The sequence below is a fragment of the Astatotilapia calliptera genome, chromosome 3, assembly GCF_900246225.1.
Source record: "Astatotilapia calliptera chromosome 3, fAstCal1.2, whole genome shotgun sequence".
Taxonomy (NCBI): Eukaryota; Metazoa; Chordata; class Actinopteri; order Cichliformes; family Cichlidae; genus Astatotilapia; species Astatotilapia calliptera.
Window position 1 is genome coordinate 16244041 of NC_039304.1, and position 24368 is coordinate 16268408.

A 24368-nucleotide genomic window follows, 5' to 3' on the forward strand; every position below is an offset into this window, starting at 1 on the left:
AGCACATCTCATTTACTTGAGTTATATCTAATATTTCTCCTTATATCCTTTCTCTGTTGCTACAAGGAACTTTTTTTTTTTTATAAAAGTGGCATCCCATCTCTGATTCTACCGAAGTACAAGGCAAGAGGCAGCTTACTGTCAGCCTTACAAGTATGTACATACAAGTCAGTATAATATGTATCTTTAAAAAAACAAAACGATGCATTTTGTAACAGGTGCTCTCTCAAGATGCGCAGCCTCGTCTCCATGTGCAGGATTCCCAGCGAAAGGCTCAGTTCCAGTTTTTGAAGAACTGCTTGAAGATGATGGTCTCCTTTCCCTGTGGCAGGATTTCCACCTGTAGTGCAACGCACATAAAACTTTACTGCTTACTGCTTATATAAAAGACCTTGCAGTTGACATCATAAACTCACACGTCAGATCTGTGGCTGTAAAAATAGAAACAAAGAGGTTGTACGAGCTTTCCTGTCTACAGTAAAGAAAGACGCTTGACTGGTTTGCGGTGTTTAACATGAGCAGCTTTTAGCAGCCGTACCTGTGTTTTCATGTGAGGGTAATTCATTTGTTCGATGAATTTGTCCGCCATCTGCAGGGCCATGTCCTTCTCCTCATCGTTGGCTCCGTTACCTGATGATTAAACGAGCTAATGTTAATTAGCAGCTCTGTTTGAGAGCTTTTTCGCACACAGAGTAACTTTCAGGGTAACTTTCGATATCAGGCGTGGTGTCCCTGCTACAAGCTACCACGATGAACAAATTGTTGAACAAAAGGTCCCTGAGCACATTTACAAAAAATACTGACCCAGATACGAAGCAGCAAACAGCTCGTGGTGCTTTTACACCACAGCAGCCCTTTTCTAAAGTAAAATCGTACAGAAACACGGGTGTTTAATGACTTTAATAAGGTTTTGATTGCATTTGTTATTTTATGAGCTATAATAGTTAATGTGAAAGAGGTCAGTTAATACAGTCTGATTTTCACATGCATCAGCCAACTTGGTGACCTTAATAGCTACTTTATCACTCTGACAGTTTTTTAAAATCAACCTTGGAGCTGCTCTCACTATAGTTGTGGCAGAAATTTGGGGCTTCAGTTTTTTAACGAGTTTTTTTTGCCGTTTGCTGTGTGTTCAGAGATGCTCTTCTGCTCACTTTGAACTTTAGCAAGTAGCTTTGATCATCTTTACACCCCTAAATGCACTGAGTTGCTGTCATGCGATTCACCGATTAGGTGCACCTGATGAGATGTTGGGTGAGTGCATGTTTCTATGATGTTTATTTGCGTTTGGTGTGTTGTCTGATCAGTTCAGAGATGACAGTGTGAAGCTGTAGAAACCCCGCTGTAGCTCTTTAAGAAACCCTTACTCCGATCACATGTAAGCAGGTCCTCAGACTCACGTCCTCGTGAAACTGCCAATCATTATTTCTGACTGCGTTCATTACAATTTCATTTCATCAGATATCAAATTTGAGGAGGTGGCGAGTTTGCCGCTTGGAGTTTGAGTAGCAGCTCCTCACCTTTCCAGACGAAGATCTTTCCGTTGGAGCCGTTGTCCAGGATGAAGCAGTCGTCACGAATCAGCAGCTCCTGGAGAAATGGGCTCTTATCGGACACTTTAGTTGTTGTCATGGAACCGGTGGCATCAGACACCTGATGAATGAGCATACAGTGAACAGTGATGGAAAAGGTGGTTTTAAAACGTCAACCTTGTGCATATAGTTCTGCATATAGAGCTTACCTTGTAGAGGGAGGCTATGTTTGAGGCGTCTGCTTTGCTGTCCTCTTCTGGCGTGCTCTCTGGCAAAGTCGGAGTCTGTCCTAGGACCTGCACAGCAGCACAAAAACATCTTATAAGGACTACAAAGAGAAGCTTTTTAAAAAAACAACAACCCAAAAACCAAAACAAATAGATTTTTTTTTTAATGTAATTATTGACTTGGAAATGGAAAAAAAAACCCATCCTTCCTGAATAAAACAATCGGATGACAAATCAGGAAAACTTATTTACTCTGATCATTTCCTCCGGCTCTTCCCCCTCGTTTGCATCCACAATGCGGGCTTTACCGTGTCGGTCTATGTCGCGGATCAGCGTGGCGATCTCGCGCACCTTTTGCTTCTCGAAGATGTTGGCTTGCGAGCCGGTCCAGGACACAATCGTCTGGGTACAATTATCAACATTAGATCAGCACAACGTGGTAAAAGTGGCACTTTATTTTATTTGCAGGTTGCAGTAAAAAAGCGAAACAAACTGGTTATTGTGTAGCGCGTTAGTGTATAGCTCTGACACATTTTAGAAGAGCAAATGATTCGGTGGCGTTTGGCTGCACCTCTCCCCGGCATGTCCTCCTTTTGATAGATTATCTCACCGTTCCGAGATCGAGGATGAAGCAGTCTCCCTTGTTGAAGCTCTTCCAGGACAGCTCCACCTCTTTGGCACGGATGTTGCGCTTTCCTTTGATCTGGTACAACCTCTGCACGGTGCCAGAGCCCTGAGCTCTCCTGAAACCTGACTCCACACCACCCTCCTGTGAGGAGAAGCAGAATCATCACTTGGACTGAACTTTCATGGTAGTTTATTTTTTTAACGTTTTACGACAGTTGACTTTTTGGACGAGCGATTTGATTCATTTTAACAAGCTCAGATTGCTACCTGTAAAGAAGCCACAAGAAGCTCTAAAATGATAAAATCTGTTATTTATGTAACCAAGGATGTACCTGAGGTGGCCAAATCTACACAGACCTGACCACCTCAATCTCCTAAAAATAAAATAATAAAATTAAAAAGTCATACGGTACAGAATATTGTATTTTAAAGCTTGCTGTTGCTGGTTTTAAATGGCAGTGCACAGTTCAGTGCAGCACAGGTATGCTGTGGTAATAAAGTTACAGGTATTTTCAGTTTTAGGCATCCAAACACGTCGCTGTTTCCAGCACCACCTGCTCACCTTGTAGCTGACCCCTCGGGGGAAGAGCTCCATGAACTCCGGAGTCTCGAAGCCCTGAACGTGCCTGTGCTGAATGGGGTCTCCACCCAGAAAATTATCCAGCTGGGTGGCCAGCATGGCACAAGCTACCTGCTCATCTCGAGACGATTTTTCACCTGGAACAGGGGGGTGGAGCACAGGTCACTGAAAAGCATGTTCTTCCTGTACAAAAACTCAGTTTATTTATAAAGGATTGGGGATGTGAGAACTTTATGGCAGATTTCCCAAAGCATTCAGTAAGATATTAATACGTTCGACCAGCTGAGGTGAAGTTTGTGATGATAAAGCCGCCTCAGTGCATCCAGTAGGAGCTGCTTCGACTACTTGAGTCACTTTCTGATTATAATTTGAACTCCTACAAATTCAAAACGTATTTACTTCTGTATTTTGTGATGTCAGAGTTGAAGCTGACCTCTCATTATACTAAAGCTAGGAGACGGTGCAGAAATTAGCCTACAGAGAGTGGTGCCACACATTTTCCTGGACATTCAGGTTATCTGTGGACCTCTAGTGCATCATCTAGCCCTACGGCCACAAAGCACTGTTAGCTCTGCAAATAACATATGAGTACTGCTACATGTGCTACCAGACTTACAGACAGTTTGTACCACCAGGCCAATCAGGCTTCTTAACATATCTAAATATTACACACTGCATATTTGCTTTCTTGCTTCTCTGCACATTGTCTTATTTCTTGTACTGCTTACATAAGACTGATTGCTCCTAAACCTTTACTCCTACTCTAGACTGAAGCTAATTTTAACTTCACCAGTAAAACTAAGTATTAATACTTAAACAGGGGTCAGGAACAACTGTGGACTGGCCAAACAGCTTTAATTAAAGGAAATAAATCTATAATCTAAAACGGTTCTTCCAAAAATAGCTGGAACAGTGTGAATTTATTTTGTTGTCTCTGGTTTCCTGTGACAAATAAGCACGAGGAGTTTTCAAGAAAGCCACAGTCTGCCTCTTCTTCTGCAGAATTACACTTTAACATACAGGACATAATAAAAAAGAAGAAGAAAAAAAACCACGAGTTTCTTACCAGGTCTTCAACTAATGTCAATACAACTTCAGATGTGCAACAACACATTACTCATTAGACTGTGTCATTATTTATTTAACAAAAACTGAGCCAAAGTGTAGAAGCAGTGTGTGAAAAACTTAATCCACCCAAAGATTGGGTAGTTTGTCGACCCACCTTTAGCAACAGTAACTTGAAGTAATGGTTTCTGTATGACTATCAGTGCCTCACATTGTTTCCATTCTTATTTGCAGCATTGCTTCATTTCATTGAGGGCGCTCAAAAGCATTAAAATAAGGTTGAGGTTTGCCTTGCAGCACCTTAATTCTTTTGTTTTCCAACCATTTTGCTGTAGGTTTGCTGCTGTGCTTGGCATCATTGTCCTGTTGCATGACCCAGTTTCAGTCGTGCTTTAGCTGTCAGACAGACGGCCTTAAGTTTGACTCTAGAATACTTTAGTACACAGAGGAGTTCATGTGTGACTCAATGACTGCACGTTGCCCAGTTCCTGTGGCTGCAAAACAAACCCAAATCATCACCCCTCAACCACTGAGCTTCACAGTTGGTATGAGGTGTTTGTGATGATCTTGCTTGTAATTTCTCTGAACTTGTTTCCAGTTGAATCTAAATAATCTTTCTCACTGTAGACTGGAATGCCTTTATAACTCTTCCTTGATGGGCAACAACAGTTGCTTCTCCAAGACCACTTCTGACATCTTTTCTCTTTGGCATCATGTTAACACAGACCTGAGTGCCAGGTCTGATCAGTTAATCAAGTGCATTTGAATATCAGCACCTGGCTGCTACTTACCCTCTTTGTTTATGTGGAAGCACTAAAGGTTTGCTTAGCGTTTCACACACTGCTTCGCATCGATATCCTCTTTTCAAATAGCAGCTTTATTATTTACCTGTATCCAACATATTTAGTGGAAATCTGTAAATTGTACCTATTATAAAAAACCCCAAAAAGATTATACTCTCTAATCAGGCGCTGGTACGACTGATTAAAAAAAGCTGAACTAAACAAACGGTGGACATACAAAGACACCGCCGGTCCATCAAGAAGAGGAGGAGGGAGGATTAACAGAGGTGCATGTTAGAGCGAAGAGAGGGCTCTCCAAGTTGTGACAATCAGCTTAGTGTTACCAAAGCACCGGATACATGCTGGAAACAACAGCCACATTTGAGTACTATAAAAGTGCTCCTGTATTTTTAATGCTTCCCTCTGGACTCATTCCCTCATCATCCCTCTTCATCCAGCTTCTCTCGACACACAATGATGCATCAGGGCAGCAGAGTGTCTCGTGTGTCATCACCATCAGCGGGGTGGCTACTAGCCTTTCAGCCAGGGTTATGTGTGTAGCGAGCGCCAGACAATGCTTAGCTCTTTTACTGGGTGGAGTAAAATGAAATCAGATACTCTTCCATTGTTTTTCTCCAAGTAAAGTCAAGACTAGTTTGTGTTTGATTTGCATCGGGTAGCATGTTGCATAAGCCAGATGCGTCTTCAGTCTCTTACCTATCCACATGTGGAGGTCAGCTCCCTCCTCCCCGCGGTTATCCAGCACCAAATAGGAGTCTCCATTGAAGAAAGCTCCCACCTCAGAGGAATCTAGTGGCACCGCCTTCATCTTTTCTACTCTCCATACCCACAGGCCCTGCTGCCGGACCTCTGGGCTGAACTGACCTGGCACTGGCTTCAAGGGGAGCATACTACATGGAGAAAAGAACAAAGTAAAAAGGTGTTAGAAGAAAAAACAAATAAAGAGTAGGGAGCACATGAGAAGCTTATCCATGGAGGACATCTGAGTCACATCCCTTAAAGAAGGAAGAAGAAACAGGAAGTGGCAAAACAGTGTTGTGTAACTTGTTCTACATGGGAGCGCGTGCACGGATTTGGCTGGAGTAAGTAGAAGTAAAAGAGGAAGTTGAAGCCACAGTGTGTCTAAACGGAGCGGATTTACGTGACCTTTCTTGTCTACTCCTGAAAGGTGCCTAAATTCTCACTAAACTGACACTCCTCTCCACACTCAAGGAGAAGGTACACTTCTGAATGTAGCTGGAGGTTGTTTGATTCGCTCTTACCGCAATCGTTCTAAGGCAACAGAACAGAGGCTGGAGACACTGTGATGAATGTAATTATACCTCAAGTAGACACAAAGTGTGGGTTGTGTTGCTGCCTAAGGACCACAAGCTACATTACATGACTTTTATGCAACACGACACCAATGCAGCCGTAGCGCCACTGCACAAAAACAGTTGGTGTCGCAGGTAGGAATGAGGCCAGGGTGGACTCGCGTAATCGTGCCCCTCTTGTTTTTCATTAGCAACGAAAAATTTGTGCTTTTTTTGTAGTACACAAACAAGTGCGTCATCCAACCATACGCCCACGTCTTCCTGTCTTTGGTTGGTTTTTCTGGTTTGTCTCTTTGCACGAGAGCAGACGGTTAGCTTTGTAGGGGGATCAGATCACCAACGTCACCACCTTTCATGTCACTATCTCTCACTGTGCCTGACTGTATTTTTACATTGCATCTAAATTGTGGAAACTTGCAATCATATTTTTTATTGCTTGTACTTATTAGGGCTTCAGCAACACACGACCCAGAATTGGACAAGTGGAAAATGGAGATAAGGATGGCGTTTGTCCCCTTCATGATATGTGTACTGTTCATTTCTGACCATCAGTCGGTTTTTATATGCTTGTTCAGTGTTGTCCAGGTCACAGTGGTGAGGGTGCTGGAGCCTATTTGAACTGCCATAGAGTGGCGAGCGGGGAACACCCTGGACAGGTCCCTAGTTTATTGCCAACATACTACTACATACTTGCCCTATTAACCAAACTATTATGTATATATTGGTTAATAGGACAAGTATTTAAGTTTTATTTTGTTACAAAGAAATAAAAAGGCAATAGATCACACTGGAAAGGCTTGAAGTGTCTTTTTTTTTGGGAGCTTTCAAGCACATCTGAGTTGTCCTTGGCCGGGGCGGCGACTCATTGGATCATGCGAGTGAAGGTTTGCTCTTTTGTAAGGTAAGGGTGATTAAGTCAGCAATCTTTATCTACTGAAAAAGACCAAGAGATATTTTGAAAGCTCTGGGACGGTGGCCATTTCTTTAGGTTAGTGAACTTTCACGCAACAAGAATTATGTTGTTTAAACAGAAAAACAGAAACTGTAACTTAAGTGATGGCCAGCTTCCTTGCTCTACAGTTTTCAGCAAGATCTTCTGGATGAAGACAGACCATGCTGAAGTTGACTTTGTTGGAGTGATGACTTGAGGAATACCCTTGCCAGCTGCTAAAAGCAGCACAAAACTATATAAAGGAACTGTAAACAAAATTATTTGGAATTAATTTTGCAATGACTCACAGGAAAAGGACAAAGAAGCCAAAACCCAGGTTTTAATCGAAGCAGGAGTCAAAAGCAGAAGGTAAGGTTGATAAAATATGCCAAGAACGCACAGGAATGTCCTTAAAAAGCCAACAATGGATGAGGAACAGAGAAAACAATAACGGGAACTTGAAGGTCGGCGACGTCATAGCTTGTCAAGTTGACGATCGACCACAGTTAATTTGTGAAATACACAAAGTTTTGTCATTGGCTGTGCAACACAAACTAGTGAGAGTTAGAATCTATTGAGAAGTTAGGGTGGCTTGGAAACAGTGATAATCTGGACAAATTAATCTCATTCACCACCAAATGAAAGGACTTTGGGTCAGAGTATTGTGAAAGTAGTAGTAGTAGTAACCATTGATATAAAAAGCATACAATTATGAGCATGCAGCAGCACTGTTGCATTGATTGTATTACTGCAGTTAGCTTGTGATATGAAGGCCACACCCATATAACGAGGAAGTTAACCAATAGGACCACTCGACTCCATGATCAACATTTCAAAATTCTTTCTTTACAATTTTGTACAAACTCTGTGAACCTTGAGATTCTTGTGTCACCGACTTTGCTGAATGGCTGAAATGCTGAAACTGTAAATAGTATGCATGAAGGTAATACTGTGAAAACATATATAAAAGGCACTGTAAAATGACAGTGACTTTGAGTATAATTTGGATAAACTTATGTGATCACTGTAAGTTTCACTAAAATGAGACCAACAGCGCAGGAAAAGCAGAGATTCTTGTGAATTGGGAATGAATGGATGACAATGCCATGGCACGAGCTCATGAGCTAAAACTAGAAAACGCGAGATCGTGTCAGGAATATTTGATAACGGTGATAAACAGAATCAGCCTGACAACTGACGAGTGCAAAGCTGATCAGGCTTAACATCATGACCACTGACAGGTGAACGGACAACATTGATTACCTCTTCAGCATAGCACCTGTTAGTGGGCGTGATGTATCAAGCAAGTGAACATTTTATCCACAAAGATGTGTTAGAAGCAGGAAAAACGGGCAAGTGTAAAGATTTCAACAAGTTTGATTAAGGCCAAACTGTGATGCTTGACGACTGGGTCAGAGCATCTCCAAACTGCAGATCTTGTAGCATGTTCTCATTCTGCAGTCAGTATCTATTAAAAGTGATCCAAGAAAGGAACAATGGTGAACCAGTAACAGGGTGATTTCAAACAGATGAGCTGCTGTAGTTTAAAAATATAATTCTGGCTTAAATAGAAAGATGTGAGAGTGCACAGAGGATAACTGTTTGTTGTGTAGGGCGCTGCATAGCTGCAGACTAGTTAGGATACCCATGCTGACCCCTGTCCACCACCGAAAGCGACAACAAAGAGCATGTGAGCATCAGAATGGGACCACAGAGCAATGAAAGAAAGCGCCCTGGACATATAGGGGATTTTCCCATACGTCACTGAAGTATGTGCAAATGACTAGACCTTCTGCCCCTCCCTTTCCTCCTTTCTAAATAGCAGGATAATGCCACAAAGCGGAAATGGTTCAGGAATGGTTTGAGGAGCACAACGAGCTTGAGGTGTCGACTTGTCCTCCAAATTCCTCAGATCTCAATCCAGTCGAGCATCTGCTGGACGTGCTGGACAAACAAACCTGATCAATGACGGCCCCACCTTGCATCTTACAGAATTTAAAGCATCTGTTGCTAACATCTTGGTGCCAGATACCACAGCACACTTCAGAGGTCGAGTGGAGTCCATGATCAAGGCTGTTTTGGCACCAAAAGGAGACCAACACAATATTAGGTAGGTGTTCATAAGGTTATGCCTGACTGGTGTATACTAAGCAGACTGAATTCCTAACTGACCACAGGTGTGGTACCAAAGGGTGGGAAACAGAACAGAGACCTCAAAATAAACAGGAAGTGGCTAAACAGTAGCTGATGATGAGACACATTCACACAGTGTGTGAATGTGTGCGTGAATGGGTGGATGACTGGATATGTAAAGCGCTTTGGAGTCCTTAGGGACTAGTAAGGCGCTATATAAATACAGGCCATTTACCATTTACCATTTAAATGGCCAAAAATTAACTTTCAAGATGTCAAAGATAAATACTGATAAATATTAACTTCAGTGTCGATGACGAGCGAGAAGAAAGACTTCCCAGCTTTTTATATAATCTTTATCATATTGATGCATGCTGATGTATATCTGCAGTTTCTCATATTCATCATCAACCTTATCATAAAAATGTTTCACAACGTCAAGAAGCTCTGGGGTTGTTTTTTTCTTGCGATAAAACTAATTAAAAAAAGGTGGCAAACTTATGGGTGTCATAACACATTCAGGGTGAGCCCCAACGGGCATTTAGATAAACATCTGTTTATAAAATGAAGCACGGGTGGAGCACTTACACGTTAACACTTTCTTTTAGCTCTATCATCATATAAGTGAGAAGTTTTTGTTTTAACTGTGCTGCTACAGAGGCAACGGGAAGATAAAGGGAGGCTGGAAACAAGCAATTAGCTTAATTATAGGGATTAGAGTCAAGTGATGATCCAACATGTAAGAAGCTGCTCCCAGCGCTACTGCGTTATGTGTCTTAAAACAATTCATTTGGCAGCAGAAAACAGCGCATCTATCAGTGCTGACTATCGGCACTGTGGTCAGACTAACAGGATGTCAACATGCTTTTAAAACTCAGCATTATTTTTGTAAACTGTCAATCGAGCAAACAGCGCAGTGAAGTGAGCATTTGAACATATATACTGAGTAGTGTAGAGGGGGTGCAGGGAAACAGAGAAAGGCGGCACATGCAGAGGCCACTGGGTTAAGGTTACAGTGCTTGGACAGCCGCTCGAAGAGTAAGTAAGGAGGCACAAATAAAAGCACCGGTCCACTTAACTGTATGATCTCCTCTGGTACCTCCGGCATGCTGTCTGACTCCAGGTCCATTCTGCGTGTCCACTGGAGTGTGTGTTGTGTGTTTGAGGTTGTAAGATATCGAGGGGTCTGACGAGGAGGAGTGCTTGAGCTCACCTGGCCTTGTTAGCTTATATGTGGGAGGTAACTGAAGCCGGAGTGATGAAAGCCTACCTGAGGCCCGAAGATAGGACGCTGTGTGTGTGTGGAGATGGGGAGAGTCGGGTTCCTGGTTTCCTGGCTAAAGCTAAACACCAAGCTGATAATTACAGTGAGAGCGAGCTGCTGGCTTCTTCGTCTTTCCACTGTTTCCCCCTCCTCTATCGCATCTCTTCCCCTTGTCCCCATTTGTCCTCTTTAAAACAGGAGTGAAGGGCTGGTCTAAGCAAAGCATTTCTGTATCCAGCCTCTGAGGTTCAGAGGATAAGTAGCAGCCAGTTGCTGATAAGTGTGAGCAGTTTGGAGATCTGAAGCATTCAGGTGTCTTAACACAATGCCATAATCTGCTCAGGAGCGTACGTCGCAGCAAATTCTACCCCAAGATAAGGCCCAAAAGCTACATGTCAGACTCTACAGGTCTCAGTTAGGATGGTAAATGCTAGAGTTCATGCCGGTAGAAAAACACTGAAGAAGTATGGCTTGTGTGGACGGGCTGCCAGGGGAACGTGGACCATCAAGTCCTCCGTATACCAAAGTATGCTAAAGTCAGACGTGAGGCCATCTGTCTGACAGCTAAAGCTAATCTGGTTCATGCACGAGGGGAATGATCCAAGCACAGCAGTACATCTACAACAGAACAGCTGAAAAGGAAAATGATAAAGATGCTGCAGTGGCCCAGCTGCAACCACCCAAAATACTTCGTAACAATGAAGCCAAATGTAATGAAGTTAAAAAATATAAATAAGTATTTGCACAAAAGTAAGTCGACTTCATGAAACAGTCTGCACGAGGTGGGTCATGCATTCGCAGCCTGATGAAACTTAAAGAACATCGTCCCAGGAGGAGGTCTTGAAAGGGGCATTTTTTAGTTACAGCATTAGGCTTAATTTTTTTTTAATGACAATGTAAATAGTAATATAGAGAGAGTAACCTCAGAACTACAATTTTACTTTTCAAAACTAGCTCTGAAGCTAAGCTCATTTTTAAATTACAAGCCTGGCATCAAACTTCCAAAAACCGAAATCTGCTTCTTTTTTGTTTACTGCAGTTTCCATGAAACGTATAAATACTGACAGGCCTGTTTTTATTTCTCTTTTTATTTCTTTCTTACTTCATTTTAGGTTTCTATTATTTTTCAAATTTGGGTATTGGTTTCATTCAAAATCATCTTTCACGTGCCTTTAAAACAATGAGGGGTATTTTAAAATCAGTAGTTTCTCCTCTAGTCTATTTAATACGGAGCATAATAACTGAGCACTGTAATCTCTAAAATCCAGTCCAATCTTCTGCGGAGAAACAACGCAAAACGAACTAAAGACGAGTTGCGGAGCAGAAAACGAGGTCGCTCGAGGGGTTAAAATGGTAAAAACGCAAAGATGCCCTCTTGGCCTTGTCCACTGAAGCATCAAGTGGCGCCTGGTTAGATGGAGAGGAGAGCCGACAGGGAGGGCTTAGATGGATACACAAGGTCAAAGATAGGCTGCTGGGGTCACTGAGCCAATCAGCCATTCATGTGCTGTTGGGCACACAATGAAATATGAGAGCGTACGACATGCAGGTGCACAGAGCATCAGGCGTGGAGAGACCTGAGAGCAATCTGTTAGTTGGCGACTGGTGAACAGGATGTGTGTGTATGTGTGTGTGTACGGTTCAGTGGGCTCTACGTTTATGAGAGTGAAATCAAGACAGAGTGATGGAGATACTGAGTGGACTGAAAAACAAATAGGGGTTAGAAAGGAAACAGTGTCATTTTAATTCAATGTGACAGCACGCTGCCTATGGTTTAAAGCCAAGGGTAGTTTACTTCCTTGTCTAAAGTAATGACACAGATTGGAAGTTACTTCAGTGCCACACCCTAACCTCAAGGAAATTGTTAGAAAGCTGTAAAAGGAAAGGAAATGAAAAACACGGGGCTTCCCTCGCTGCTAACTGTAAGAGCGTTACAGTGAAAAAGGGCAAACTTTGAATGAAATGATGGACAGAGGCGAGTCCGAATGACGTGAAACTGAAGACTCATTGTCCAGGAGCAGGAATGTGCTGAGCAGACAGGGGAAAAGTACAGGGAAAAGGAAAAGTGGGAACAGAAAGAAGAAATCAGAGTGAAGAACTGTAGAGGGAAGCAAAAAAACAAATCCGTGATAAGGCTTACCTTGGGAAGAGAGCTGGCGGTGGCACAAAACACGTCTGAGCAGGGAGTGGAGAGAAGAGCAGCAATGCAAGAAGCAGCACGACCTTAAACACACACACAGTTAGGCAAGATATTTCCTGCCTCAGTCTGTGGCAAGCTAAGCCCAGCCCTCTGACTCAAAAAACCCACAAAATCTACATTTAGTCAAGACTCAGAGGGAAGGCAGAACTGCTGCTTCACAAATCCACCAGCCAGCTGTTGAAAGTGGTTTCAATCCATAATAGTTTGTGTCTTGTGTCAGAAATGTGAAAATGTGGTGTAAAAAATAAATGAAAAAATAAAAAAATAGTAGTTTTTTTCTTGTCGTTTAATGAAACCTTCTTCATTTTAACAATATGAGTTCAGTCGGCCTCTCTGTGACTCACAGAAGTTAACAGTTTTCCTGTAATTAGTCAAACTCGGATTCTCCCAGTCGGACGCGCCCATCTGTGTAGCTAATCAGTTCATCACAAGGAATGCCACCCACCCACCCGCTTGCACAGCGTTACATGCACATAGTGGGAAACCTGTGATTCATCCTTTCCACAGGTAAAGGATCTCCCAACAGATAAAATGAGCTCTTATCTGGACAGAGGCGTGAACAGCATGCTGTCTGGATGACTTTTTAATTTGCTGTCTACTTATTGATAAAGTGCAAATGTTTTAAGTTTAGAAAAAATTGATTCAGATAAGGATTGATGGCTGGAATTTCAATTCATAGGATCGATTAAATCAAACGAAATGCATAAAATATTCAGGAGAACTTTAAACCTCATGCAATCAAGCTACGCCGTGCTGTCCACGGTGTTCGCTCACCCATCCAAATGAATTAATTCAGTTGTTCCAATCGCTTCCATGACCACAGGTGTATAAAATCGAGCACCTAGTCGTGAACACTGCTTCTACAAAGAATGGTGAAAGAATTGGTTGTTTTCAGGAGCTCGTGAATTTCAGCATGGTACCGTGACAGGATGCCACCTGTGCAATAAGTCAGTCGTGAAATTTCCTGGCTACTAAATATTCCACAGTCAGCTGGTATTACAACAAAGGGGAAGCGACTGGGAACAACAGCAACTCAGCCAGGAAGTGGTAGGCCACATAAAATCACAGGCTGAGCAGCTGCATCCAAGCCTTACACCACCAGGCGCAATGCAAGGCGTCAATGCAGTGGTGTAAAGCACGCTGTCACTGGACTCAGTGGAGACGTGTTCTCTGCAGTGATGAATCACACTTCTCTGTCTGGCAAGCCAATAGGCAAGTCTGGGTTTGGCAGTTGCCAAGGGAACGGTACTTGTTTGACTGCATTGCACTGAATGCAAACTTATTTGGAGGGGGGATTATGGTGTGGGGTTGTTTTTCAAGAGTTTCTGGAAACAGTTTGGGGATGGCCCTTTCCTGTTCCAACAAGACTGCAAACCAGTTCACCAAAGAAAGGTCCATAAAGACACATTTGGTGTGGAGGAATCTGACTGGCCTGCACAAAGTCCTGACCCCAACCCAACAGAACACTAGCGCTGTAACTAACGATTATTTTTATAGTCAACTAATCTGCCTAATTTTTTTTCTCTTCAATTAGTCAACGATTATTTAATCTGCACTTCCTGTGGGCAGGAAGCTTCTCCAGCACCTCACCTACTCAAGTTTTCCCACCTGTGTCACACTTTGTTGCATGAAAATGAAGTAAATCAGAATATTAGGAAATAGAAATTAATGTGCAAATAGGAATCCAAAAATTTCCATGAGTTCAATTATAGCTTCAAATTAAATGAAAAAGATTTTATTTGCTGGTCAAAATGACAAGTTAGCAAAGTTTCCATATAGTTTAGTTCATGAATTGACGATTGCAGTGTCCATGCTCTGGAGTAAGGCCTGCTCTTATCTTAGAGCTGCTGATAACTATGCTGAAGATGCTCTCTGTCACGATTTCAACCATTTGAGAGGTGCACGAGCCTCTTTACAGGACAAACTCATCTATGTGCCTTAATACTGTAAAACAGAATTAGTTACTAAGCGCAAATTTGGTTGCGTATCATAGTTTATCAGGTGGTGTAACTTTCATTTCCCAATAAACTGTTTGTCCGACCCACAGATTAACGGCCTTAAGTTGGGTGGAAGAGGTTTACTCTTCAGAATAAACGCTAATATTAATGTGAGAAAAAACAAACAAACTCGTATACTGTAGCTGCTCCTGTTTATTGGTCGCATTTCACTTATTAGCTAACAAAACTAAAATCGCGTTGGCTTAGCTGGCATCATGCTGAGAGGTTTCCAACTGTCTGTACAGTAACAGAAATATAAAGACGCTATGAGCGTGACGCACTAGCTTATAACCCATTCAGAGGTGACGTCACAGCTCCAGGGTGCCGGGGGTTTGTTATAAAAGGAAAAGGGTCGGCTGACATCATATTAAATGAAATATCACTCAAGAGTATATGTGTGCAGACTTTATTCTGTTATACTCTATTGTGATTCTTGCGTTTGTCACTACATGTCTGTGGAAAAAAACAAAACCTGTCCTTAAGATTAAAACTTCAGCATCTGACATTTTGCAGGTCTGTTATCTTTGGTTCATTGCAAAAGCTACATGTGGAAATTTACAATAACATATAAGCCAACGGACCAAATCATGTAGGAGAAGCACATCTACCAGAACAGCACAAAGACCCTCTGGCTGCTTCAGCAGTTGTATCCTGCTATTACCAGCCTTCAGAGCTGCCGGAGTGAAGTACGTAATGTTCAACAAACCAGAGATGATCTGAGCTTCAAACTGGTTCTTGAAGTGGTTTATGACTTAAAGGACTTGATTTTAGCTGAGTCAAAGTGGGATTATCAGTGTTTAGCTGAACTAAACTATTTTCTTTTTTGTTTTGATTTTTTTGCATACCTGTTAAACACCTTCATCCTTATAGCTGTTTTACCTGCTACGCCTCGCTGTGGTTCCTGAGATGAAAGCTTCAGTCAGTCACAGCTGCAAACCAACACCATGTTCACCTTTTCATTTTATACATATTACCTGTGCAGTTTGCACACTAACAGACGGCTCTAATGTCCACTGAAGGACTTTACACTTCCTACAAACTGACTGGTGAACTCAGTGAGCAGGTGAGCCCACGAGCTGAGAGCGCCCCCAAGAGGACGAGGGGCGAGTAGATTGATTTGATTGATTAGCAGGCTGATTTTTTACGACAGCAGCCACTATGGGAGTGCAGGGTAAACACAGCTGTGACAATTATTATTAATAATTATGCTTCTTCCAAGCTGTTTGTGCCATTTGTACTTTTTGACATAATGGGAATTTTGTTGCACTTCTTATGAGTGTTTTCTAACTCACTCTCTTGATTGAAAGTCAGTTACAATGTAACTTCAACGTAAAGTTTTTAAGTTTTAATAAGATTGAACAAAAACAAGGATATGTGTGTTTTGATGTTTTAAATGCAGTAAAATTAAGTTTATTTAACGATGAGGTGTCTAAATTTGTTATGTACATCCTGACAATGCTAGACTTCTTTTGTTGTGTGAGCGCGTGTCCAAGTGTATACATTTGTGAAATAATGCACATATCTGTTGTTTATATATATTTTTTGTATTAGAGCATATTTTTCTATTCATCTGTCCTGTAGTGCTAAATCACAAAAGTCACCTCAAAGAGCTACAATAATACAGAGAGAAGGCCAACAATCAGATGACCCCCTCTGGGTTTCCTGACTTTGTTTTACATCTGAGTAACTGGGAAAAAAAAACAGAATAAAAATATTTATTATGTTATGATTGTTGTTACACTGACAGACAACATAAAAACCTTCTCAGGTGTTTACATTTAAGACAGACTGGATTTCATCATATTGTGTGCATGTGGTCAGAGACAGTTGTAAAGCTGTTTGTAGATTATGAACAAATTCAGGTAAGAAAATATTGCTGAATTACAGATTCTTGCAAAGGCATTAATGTCATGGGATGTAAAGGCATTAGGGGAGCATCTAGTGGAGTTCGAATATAACTGTAGTCTGTTTTTGCTCCACTTGGAAGAAGTGAAACTAAGATTCAAACATGAGCGATGAAGAAACGATTTCACATAAAGAACAAACAGGAAATGTAACACTGTCAGTTCAATTTATTCACAAATCGACTACAATACAAATTCAAACATGATCACGAATATGATGCAGTTCTTTGTGAAATAATGATTTGTGAGTAATTTGTGAATGTGGACTATATATGAAATACATACAAAAGACATCATCATACTACCCTAAATCACTCAAACATCTTAAGAATACCTTAAAGATAACACGAATCCAGTGACATCTGAAGAGTGACATGTAACACCCCCCCCCCCCCCCCAAAAAAAACAAAACCAAAACAACATTATGCATTACACGGGCATTATGAAGGATGTTACATTTAAACAACTTCAGAAGTCTGTAATGAAGAAGAGGATTAGGGGGATCTACCTTGGACCATGATACAGCTAAATATAACTCTTTTTGTAACGTCTGCAATCTCCTAAAATGAGCAGGACACATATTACACCATGTAATTATCACAATGATTCACATTCAGGACAATTTCTGAATTTTAAAAAATAAACCAACATATTTGGAAACTTTTTTCATAAAACCATAAATTTGCCTCTTGGAAGTCACAAAGTCATCAAAACCTTCCAAAATATTGCAGATTTTACCCTCTTGATAAAACTACTATTTATCTGCATACATACATTGTCAACATTTTTCTAGTTTCTGTTTGAGTTAAATACAACTACTTTTTTTATTATTATTTTTTAATTTTTGCAAACAATAACTTATTAAATGTATAATATGTTGGAGATTATCTAGTTTTCATGAGACAAAACAGATTTGTATTATTAGCAAACATTACTTTATATAAAATACTAGAGGAGTAAATAAAATCATTAACATATAGAAGGAAGAAAACTGGGCCTAATATTGATATGTGGTGCTTTTATTGAATATTTGCTATTAACAGGCTAAATACAGGTACTATCTCTGCAATAATCCTATACTTCTGTTGTTAATAAAGCACTAAGAAAAAGTCTTGAGACCCCCCTAATTTATCTATATCTTGCTTCCAAACAGCCAGATTATCTTGTTGTTGTTTTTTCTTGCTTTTGTTTGTTAGTTTTTGTTTTTGTTAGTTTTAGGGGTTCTTTTAAGTGGTCTTTTGCACAGCACTGGAGTTAACTAACAATTCCACTGAAGAATAAACTTTTTTCAGCTGCAGCATTCTATGAAATAAATATTCTCCCTGGTGTTTTGTTTTTGCCACATTTCATTGCATTTCAGCTTTATACGTTTTGGACCTTTGAGAATCTCGAGTTCGTAATAACTGAGCTGCCAGTGGCTCAGTGAGGCAGAAAAGCATCAACCAACCTGTTTTATGTGCACATGTAATCAAGTGCTGAAAATATTATTTGTAATAATGAATCAAACGCTCAAGTTCATATCAAAAGCATTTTTACAAAAACATAATCATGTTTAATCCTGCATTTTACACTTCAATTATAATGTCAGTGCTGCTGTTTTATCCATTTGATGATATGCTTTAAATACACATATCCCATAAAAACACTCATTAGACAGCATACACACTGATTTTGACCTTCTGTGTCTATTTATACTTGAACATCAACCTCATCTGCCTCTTCTTTACAATAGCAACAACAACAAATAAATAATAAGACGTTGGTCAGAGTGGTGCTCCAAAATGCAAAAAGGTAGAGTGTCTGGTTGCAGGATCTGTAGTCTGTAATCTGAAGTTGTTTATAATTGCTGTAGATCACTGCATTACCTGCAGAAATATGAGAGAGATCTCAGAAAATGAATGATTTTGGTGCAATATCAATTAAAGAAACAGTTGAATAGAATGTGTTATATATTTCTATTCTTCGGGCACTTGAGAGGAGAACAAACACAAGCTTTGCGATGAATCCAGTCGTTTTTAGCTTTCATTATTTCTATTTTCCTTATCTGTTTTTTTTTGGTGCAGCACCTAACTTCATCCACAGCTAGAAACAAGCGGTTTAAGCTCCTCCTTTAATCCCATCAGTACTTGAATTAGTATGATATTTTTGCTTAATTAGTCCTTTATTTTGCCAAGTTAAAGTCTCCTTGATGTTAAAAATGTCCATTCCCAGAGTACACTGGTCAGGTTTAGGTTTAGGATCTGAACTTATCACTTGGTTACTTGAATAATTCCTATATTAACTATACGTATAGTTTTGCTTTTGGATTTCGTTCTCTGTCATACTCGTTGCTTGCTTAATGTGGTATTTTCTGCTGTGCAGGCGTCATGTTATTTTGCAAGAGCTGCCTGCTGTGGTCAGAAATTGAGTAAAACCCTTAAAGCTTACCAGCAATGTACCAGCAAATGAAGAAGAGGGTAGTCACGGACCAACAAAACTCGTTACATGACCCGTACATACACCATGCAAAGAAGGCAAAGATGGGTCCACAAAGATAAATAGGGATGAAGGGAATTCCTGGACAGTCCTTGAAGTACTCCCCACCTTTTAGGCACAAAGACAAAGTATCACCAGAACTGCTTGCACGTCACCTGTTTGATGACTATCTTATTATAAACCTCTGGCTTTTCTCCTGAACTCTTTATTTGATCTAGTCTACACTGGTGTGGTGTATTGTTGGGGACACAGTGAAGGGCTCGCTCATGGAGTCACAGTTTTCTTAATTCAACTGTTAAGCTTTTACAACTTCTGCTTTCTTGAGTGATCAGATCCTAACAAAAAGTGTGGAGCAAACAATCAATATGTGTCAATATGTGTCTTACTGATGCTGAGAGGTAGTCTCAGATGTTATGTATCTAATTTGTTTGGAATTCAGGCTGCAGAGGACAAAAACACCTTCAGCACCATCATTAGTTAAAGTGCAGGAGCATAAAGGGAAACTATGGTATTCTTACAACTATGCATGTCATTTTCTATTGTCTGGTCCTGTTATCTCTGTATGTGAAGCAACTAATCTGTTAATAATATCATAAAAATAACACATGCTACATGCACTGGTAATATATATTCAGATAAATTCAGTCTGAATGTGCTGCTTCTCTCACTTACCAACTATCACTTGAGCAAAGACTGTGACGAATAAAAGCACTAAGATGCAAACTGAAGGGAGACAGAATAGATTTTTAACATCACAAATGAGACGGCTCAACAGCTGCAGATGTGCTGCACAGGACTCTCTTACCTAACGATGCTGTTTGTTTTGCCATTGTGCCAACTTTCACCAGCACAGATCCAGACAGTCCAGTTGTTTTTATTTGTCAGGAAAATGAAAAGATCAGCCTGCCAGAGAAGAGAAGCGTTTACTATCCATACAGTCTTGCATAATGAGCAACCACCTAATCCCCCCCACAGAAAATAAAATCAGGTGTTACCTTTCTGCTGTGTAAGACACTCAGTTTATGTAAATGTTAGTAATGTGCCACAAAAAACATAAAAAAATAAAAAATAAAAAATAAATAAAATTCCCATAAAGGACAATGATAAAGTGGCTCCTCTCATTTGTACTGGCAGGAAGTCTACCACAAAACAAACAACAAATTTGTTTGAACATTTTTGCTCTTTTCTTTTTTTAAAAGTAACATTTAGTTAATGCAGGCTCCAGCCCCTCTGGATTGGATAAGGTGAAGAGAATTAATGGACAGAAGTTATTGCCTATTAAACATAAATGCAAGTATAAAAGAGTACAATACAGGATGCGTCATGAAGAACTCAACAAATCCATCAGTGGGACGATATGACACACAAGACTGAGTGTCATGTACTGATAAGCATGTAGAGATATTCTTAACTGGCATTAAAAGTACTCACAAGTACAAAAGTAGCATAAAAATTGTTATACCTTCATTCTCTTTATAAGGAAACGTGTTTACCTGGAGGTGCACTGAAAAAAGATGTGAAGATGTACCAAGGAAGAAGCCTGCGCCACCAAAACAACAATGCTGGAGGATTAGTGATGAAACAGAAAGTTATGTCCTCAGGAAGCCACGTACTTGCAAGCGCTTCCTCTGGGGTTTAACTGCAGTTGGCATCTGTTTACAATGCATTACTGCTAATATTTCATTAGTCTATCACAGTTTTCTCTGATTTATTTTATAGAAAAAAACCTAAATAACAGTTTCCTCGTCTCCACTGAGCCCCCACTCATAAATAAAATTGCTAAAACTGCCACCCCAGCCTTCACTTTGCAAGCCTCTACAGTGGGGCAAAAAAGTATTTAGTCAGCCACCGATTGTGCAAGTTCCCCCACCTAAAATGATGACAGAGGTCAGTAATTTGCACCAGAGGTACACTTCAACTGTGAGAGACAGAATGTGAAAAAAAAAATCCATGAATCCACATGGTAGGATTTGTAAAGAATTTATTCGTAAATCAGGGTGGAAAATAAGTATTTGGTCAATAACAAAAATACAACTCAATACTTTGTAACATAACCTTTGTTGGCAATAACAGAGGTCAAACGTTTACTATAGGTCTTTACCAGGTTTGCACACACAGTAGCTGGTATTTTGGCCCATTCCTCCATGCAGATCTTCTCGAGAGCAGTGATGTTTTGGGGCTGTCGCCGAGCAACACGGACTTTCAACTCCCGCCACAGATTTTCTATGGGGTTGAGGTCTGGAGACTGGCTAGGCCACTCCAGGACTTTCAAATGCTTCTTACAGAGCCACTCCTTTGTTGCCCGGGCGGTGTGTTTTGGATCATTGTCATGTTGGAAGACCCAGCCTCGTTCCATCTTCAAAGTTCTCACTGATGGAAGGAGGTTTTGGCTCAAAATCTCACGATACATGGCCCCATTCATTCTGTCCTTAACACGGATCAGTCGTCCTGTCCCCTTGGCAGAAAAACAGCCCCATAGCATGATGTTTCCACCCCCATGCTTCACAGTAGGTATGGTGTTCTTGGGATGCAACTCAGTATTCTTCTTCCTCCAAACACGACGAGTTGAGTTTATACCAAAAAGTTCTACTTTGGTTTCATCTGACCACATGACATTCTCCCAATCCTCTGCTGTATCATCCATGTGCTCTCTGGCAAACTTCAGACGGGCCTGGACATGCACTGGCTTCAGCAGCGGAACACGTCTGGCACTGCGGGATTTGATTCCCTGCCGTTGTAGTGTGTTACTGATGGTGACCTTTGTTACTTTGGTCCCAGCTCTCTGCAGGTCATTCACCAGGTCCCCCCGTGTGGTTCTGGGATCTTTGCTCACCGTTCTCATGATCATTTTGACCCCACGGGATGAGATCTTGCGTGGAGCCCCAGATCGAGGGAGATTATCAGTGGTCTTGTATGTCTTCCATTTTCTGATGATTGCTCCCACAGTTGATTTTTTCAAACCAAGCTGCTTGCCTATTGTAGATTCACTCTTCCCAGTCTGGTGCAGGTCTACAATACTTTTCCTGGTGTCCTTCGAAAGCTCTTTGGTCTTGGCCATGGCGGAGTTTGGAGTCTGACTGTTTGAGGCTGTGGACAGGTGTCTTTTATACAGATGATGAGTTCAAACAGGTGCCGTTCATACAGGTAACGAGTGGGGGACAGAAAAGCTTCTTACAGAAGACGTTACAGGTCTGTGAGAGCCAGAGATTTTCCTTGTTTGAGGTGACCAAATACTTATTTTCCACCCTAATTTACGAATAAATTCTTTACAAATCCTACCATGTGGATTCATGGATTTTTTTTCACATTCTGTTTCTCACAGTTGAAGTGTACCTCTGGTGCAAATTACTGACCTCTGTCATCATTTTAGGTGGGGGAACTTGCACAATCGGTGGCTGACTAAATACTTTTTTGCCCCACTGTATGCTTCCTGAGTGAAATCATCAATCTCCACTGTTTCTCTTTTGTGACACCAATAACATTGGCAATTTAAAGGTTTTCCCATAATGAAAGGTGTATTCTACATACCAAACAGAACTACATTGTATATGAACCAACCTGTTTAAAAGGGTTTGAACGAGTGTAATTGTAAAACACTTAATTTTATTACTTTCCCTAAACTGGCTAGGCAGATAAATGGTTAGTTTATCATCATTCATTAGATTTTTTTTAATCATGATATATAATAGGCTCTTATTCAGTGGTTTCAATGGTCCAGATTAGTCAGTTGTCAGTGGCAGTTGACTATTCACAGACACTAACCCTTTTCAATTCAATTTTATTTAGGTAGCACCAAATCACAAGCGCTTTATATTGCGAGGTAAAGACCCAACAATAGCACAAAAAGGAAACAAGTGACCCACTATGAGCAAGTGCTTTGGCGACAGTGGGAAGGAAAAACTCCCCTTTAACAGGAAGAAACCTCCAACAAAACCAGGCTCAGGGAGGGGCGGGGCCATCTGCTGTGACCGGCTGGGTTAAGGGGAGAAAGACTGGACAAACACAGGGTGTGGAAGCGAGCCAAGCAGGAGAAGTAATAACTAATAATTTAAAACAGAATGGTGTATAGAGGTGTATACTTCAATTCTTACCCATAGTCGTCTTGCACAGAAACAGATATTTGAATAAATAAGCTTTGATATTGAGACAGTGCCAGATTGCAAATTTTAAACATCAGATACACTAAAAATATCTTTACTGTCCATTGTGCGATTGGGTCTAATGCTTTTTTGCACAGATAACTACCGTTTAGTGTGTAGGTCCAGAATTTCTGCTTTTCAGATAAAATCGATTAGCCACACAAAGCTTCCCACTCTTGTCTTTCGTTTTTATTTCTGACATGACAAAATACGGCAGGTCTTTTATTTCAAATGTCAAGATTCATGATCCATAACTTACAGCGATAAACCTCTGACAGACTTTAATGATGTGATTACATTTTGAACAGTGAAATACAGAGAAGTGTTGGTTTCCACAGAAAACAAACCTACACTTTACAGAATTATAAAGTATGAAAAACTACATTACACAGGATTTTGTTTGGTATTCGTTTATTCCCTGATTGATACCATTACCAAAGTGACTTTTTCCATTTCATCATTTACACGCAATAACCCAAATTTGTGGCTCATCATGTAACAGCACATCTACAGATTCAGATGTATCAGCTGAATCCTGACACTGACTGATGCTGGGCGTTTATCAGCAAATAGGATGGCAGTAAACGATGTCAGTGGCTGAGATTTATCTGTAATGTCACTAAAAGAGTTTAATGACGAGCTGAGATCCTTGTGAGAAAAACCTTCCTCACATTTATAATATAGATGTGTTTTCCTGGGACAAACATGGAAACAAATAGGAAAGTAAAAATAATTTTGCTGTTGGAATCAGCTCTCGCATAAATTCTTAAACACCAATGATCTTCTTGATTTCAGAATAAAATTCCTGTAAACAGTAGCTGCTGCAGAGGTATAGAAAATGCTCATCTTTCAACACAAGATGCGCGGTCAAATCACACACTTACAACATATTCGTAAACATATCTGCATCAGCAGCATATTCATTGTGTGCGTCCAGTACCGTCATCGTTTCTGAACGTCGTTACACGTCGTCATCGGGATCGGCACGGCCACACAGACAGAAGCAGAGGAGGACCAAGAAGCCGCACACGAAAAACAAACCGATCAGGATGTAAACCAGAGTGGTGGTCCAGAAGGCAAACAGGTAAAGGGTCTTGTTGCAGTAGGTGCTCACATCTGTTGTGTTTTTGGTGTAGTTGGGCTGATAAATAGAGTAGATCCATACATTACCTAAAAAA

The 24368-nt window shown here is 40.7% G+C and overlaps 1 protein-coding gene across 3 annotated transcripts; it reads right to left on the minus strand.

Moving 5' to 3' along the window:
- Positions 1-60: 60 nt before the first annotated feature.
- Positions 61-15737, minus strand: LOC113018716 (macrophage-capping protein-like). Of its 3 annotated transcripts, XM_026162044.1 has the most exons (11): positions 15647-15737; positions 15518-15573; positions 12616-12698; positions 5531-5724; positions 2949-3103; positions 2370-2528; positions 2012-2161; positions 1742-1828; positions 1521-1653; positions 539-630; positions 61-340 (listed from the first exon to the last, which is right to left on the minus strand). In XM_026162044.1, exons 4-11 carry the CDS (start codon positions 5721-5723, stop codon positions 275-277), a joined length of 1035 nt encoding a protein of 344 aa, XP_026017829.1. In that variant the 5' UTR covers position 5724; positions 12616-12698; positions 15518-15573; positions 15647-15737; the 3' UTR covers positions 61-274. The 3 variants fall into 3 exon arrangements, with proteins under 3 accessions (XP_026017829.1, XP_026017828.1, XP_026017830.1); XM_026162043.1 differs by having other exon boundaries at positions 15552-15737; XM_026162045.1 differs by lacking the exons at positions 15518-15573; positions 15647-15737 and having other exon boundaries at positions 12616-12779.
- Positions 15738-24368: the final 8631 nt, after the last annotated feature.

What these genes read in the sequence shown, in the direction of transcription:
- LOC113018716 (XM_026162044.1), bottom strand. Translation starts at nt 5,723, where the DNA reads ATGCTCCCCTTGAAGCCAGTGCCAGGTCAGTTCAGCCCAGAGGTCCGG. An exon ending in TCATCCTCGATCTCGGAACG is followed by an intron (nt 2,162 to 2,369) that starts GTGAGATAATCT and finishes AATTGTACCCAG; the next exon opens with ACGATTGTGTCCTGGACCGG. An exon ending in AGCCGGAGGAAATGATCAGA is followed by an intron (nt 1,829 to 2,011) that starts GTAAATAAGTTT and finishes GCTGCTGTGCAG; the next exon opens with GTCCTAGGACAGACTCCGAC.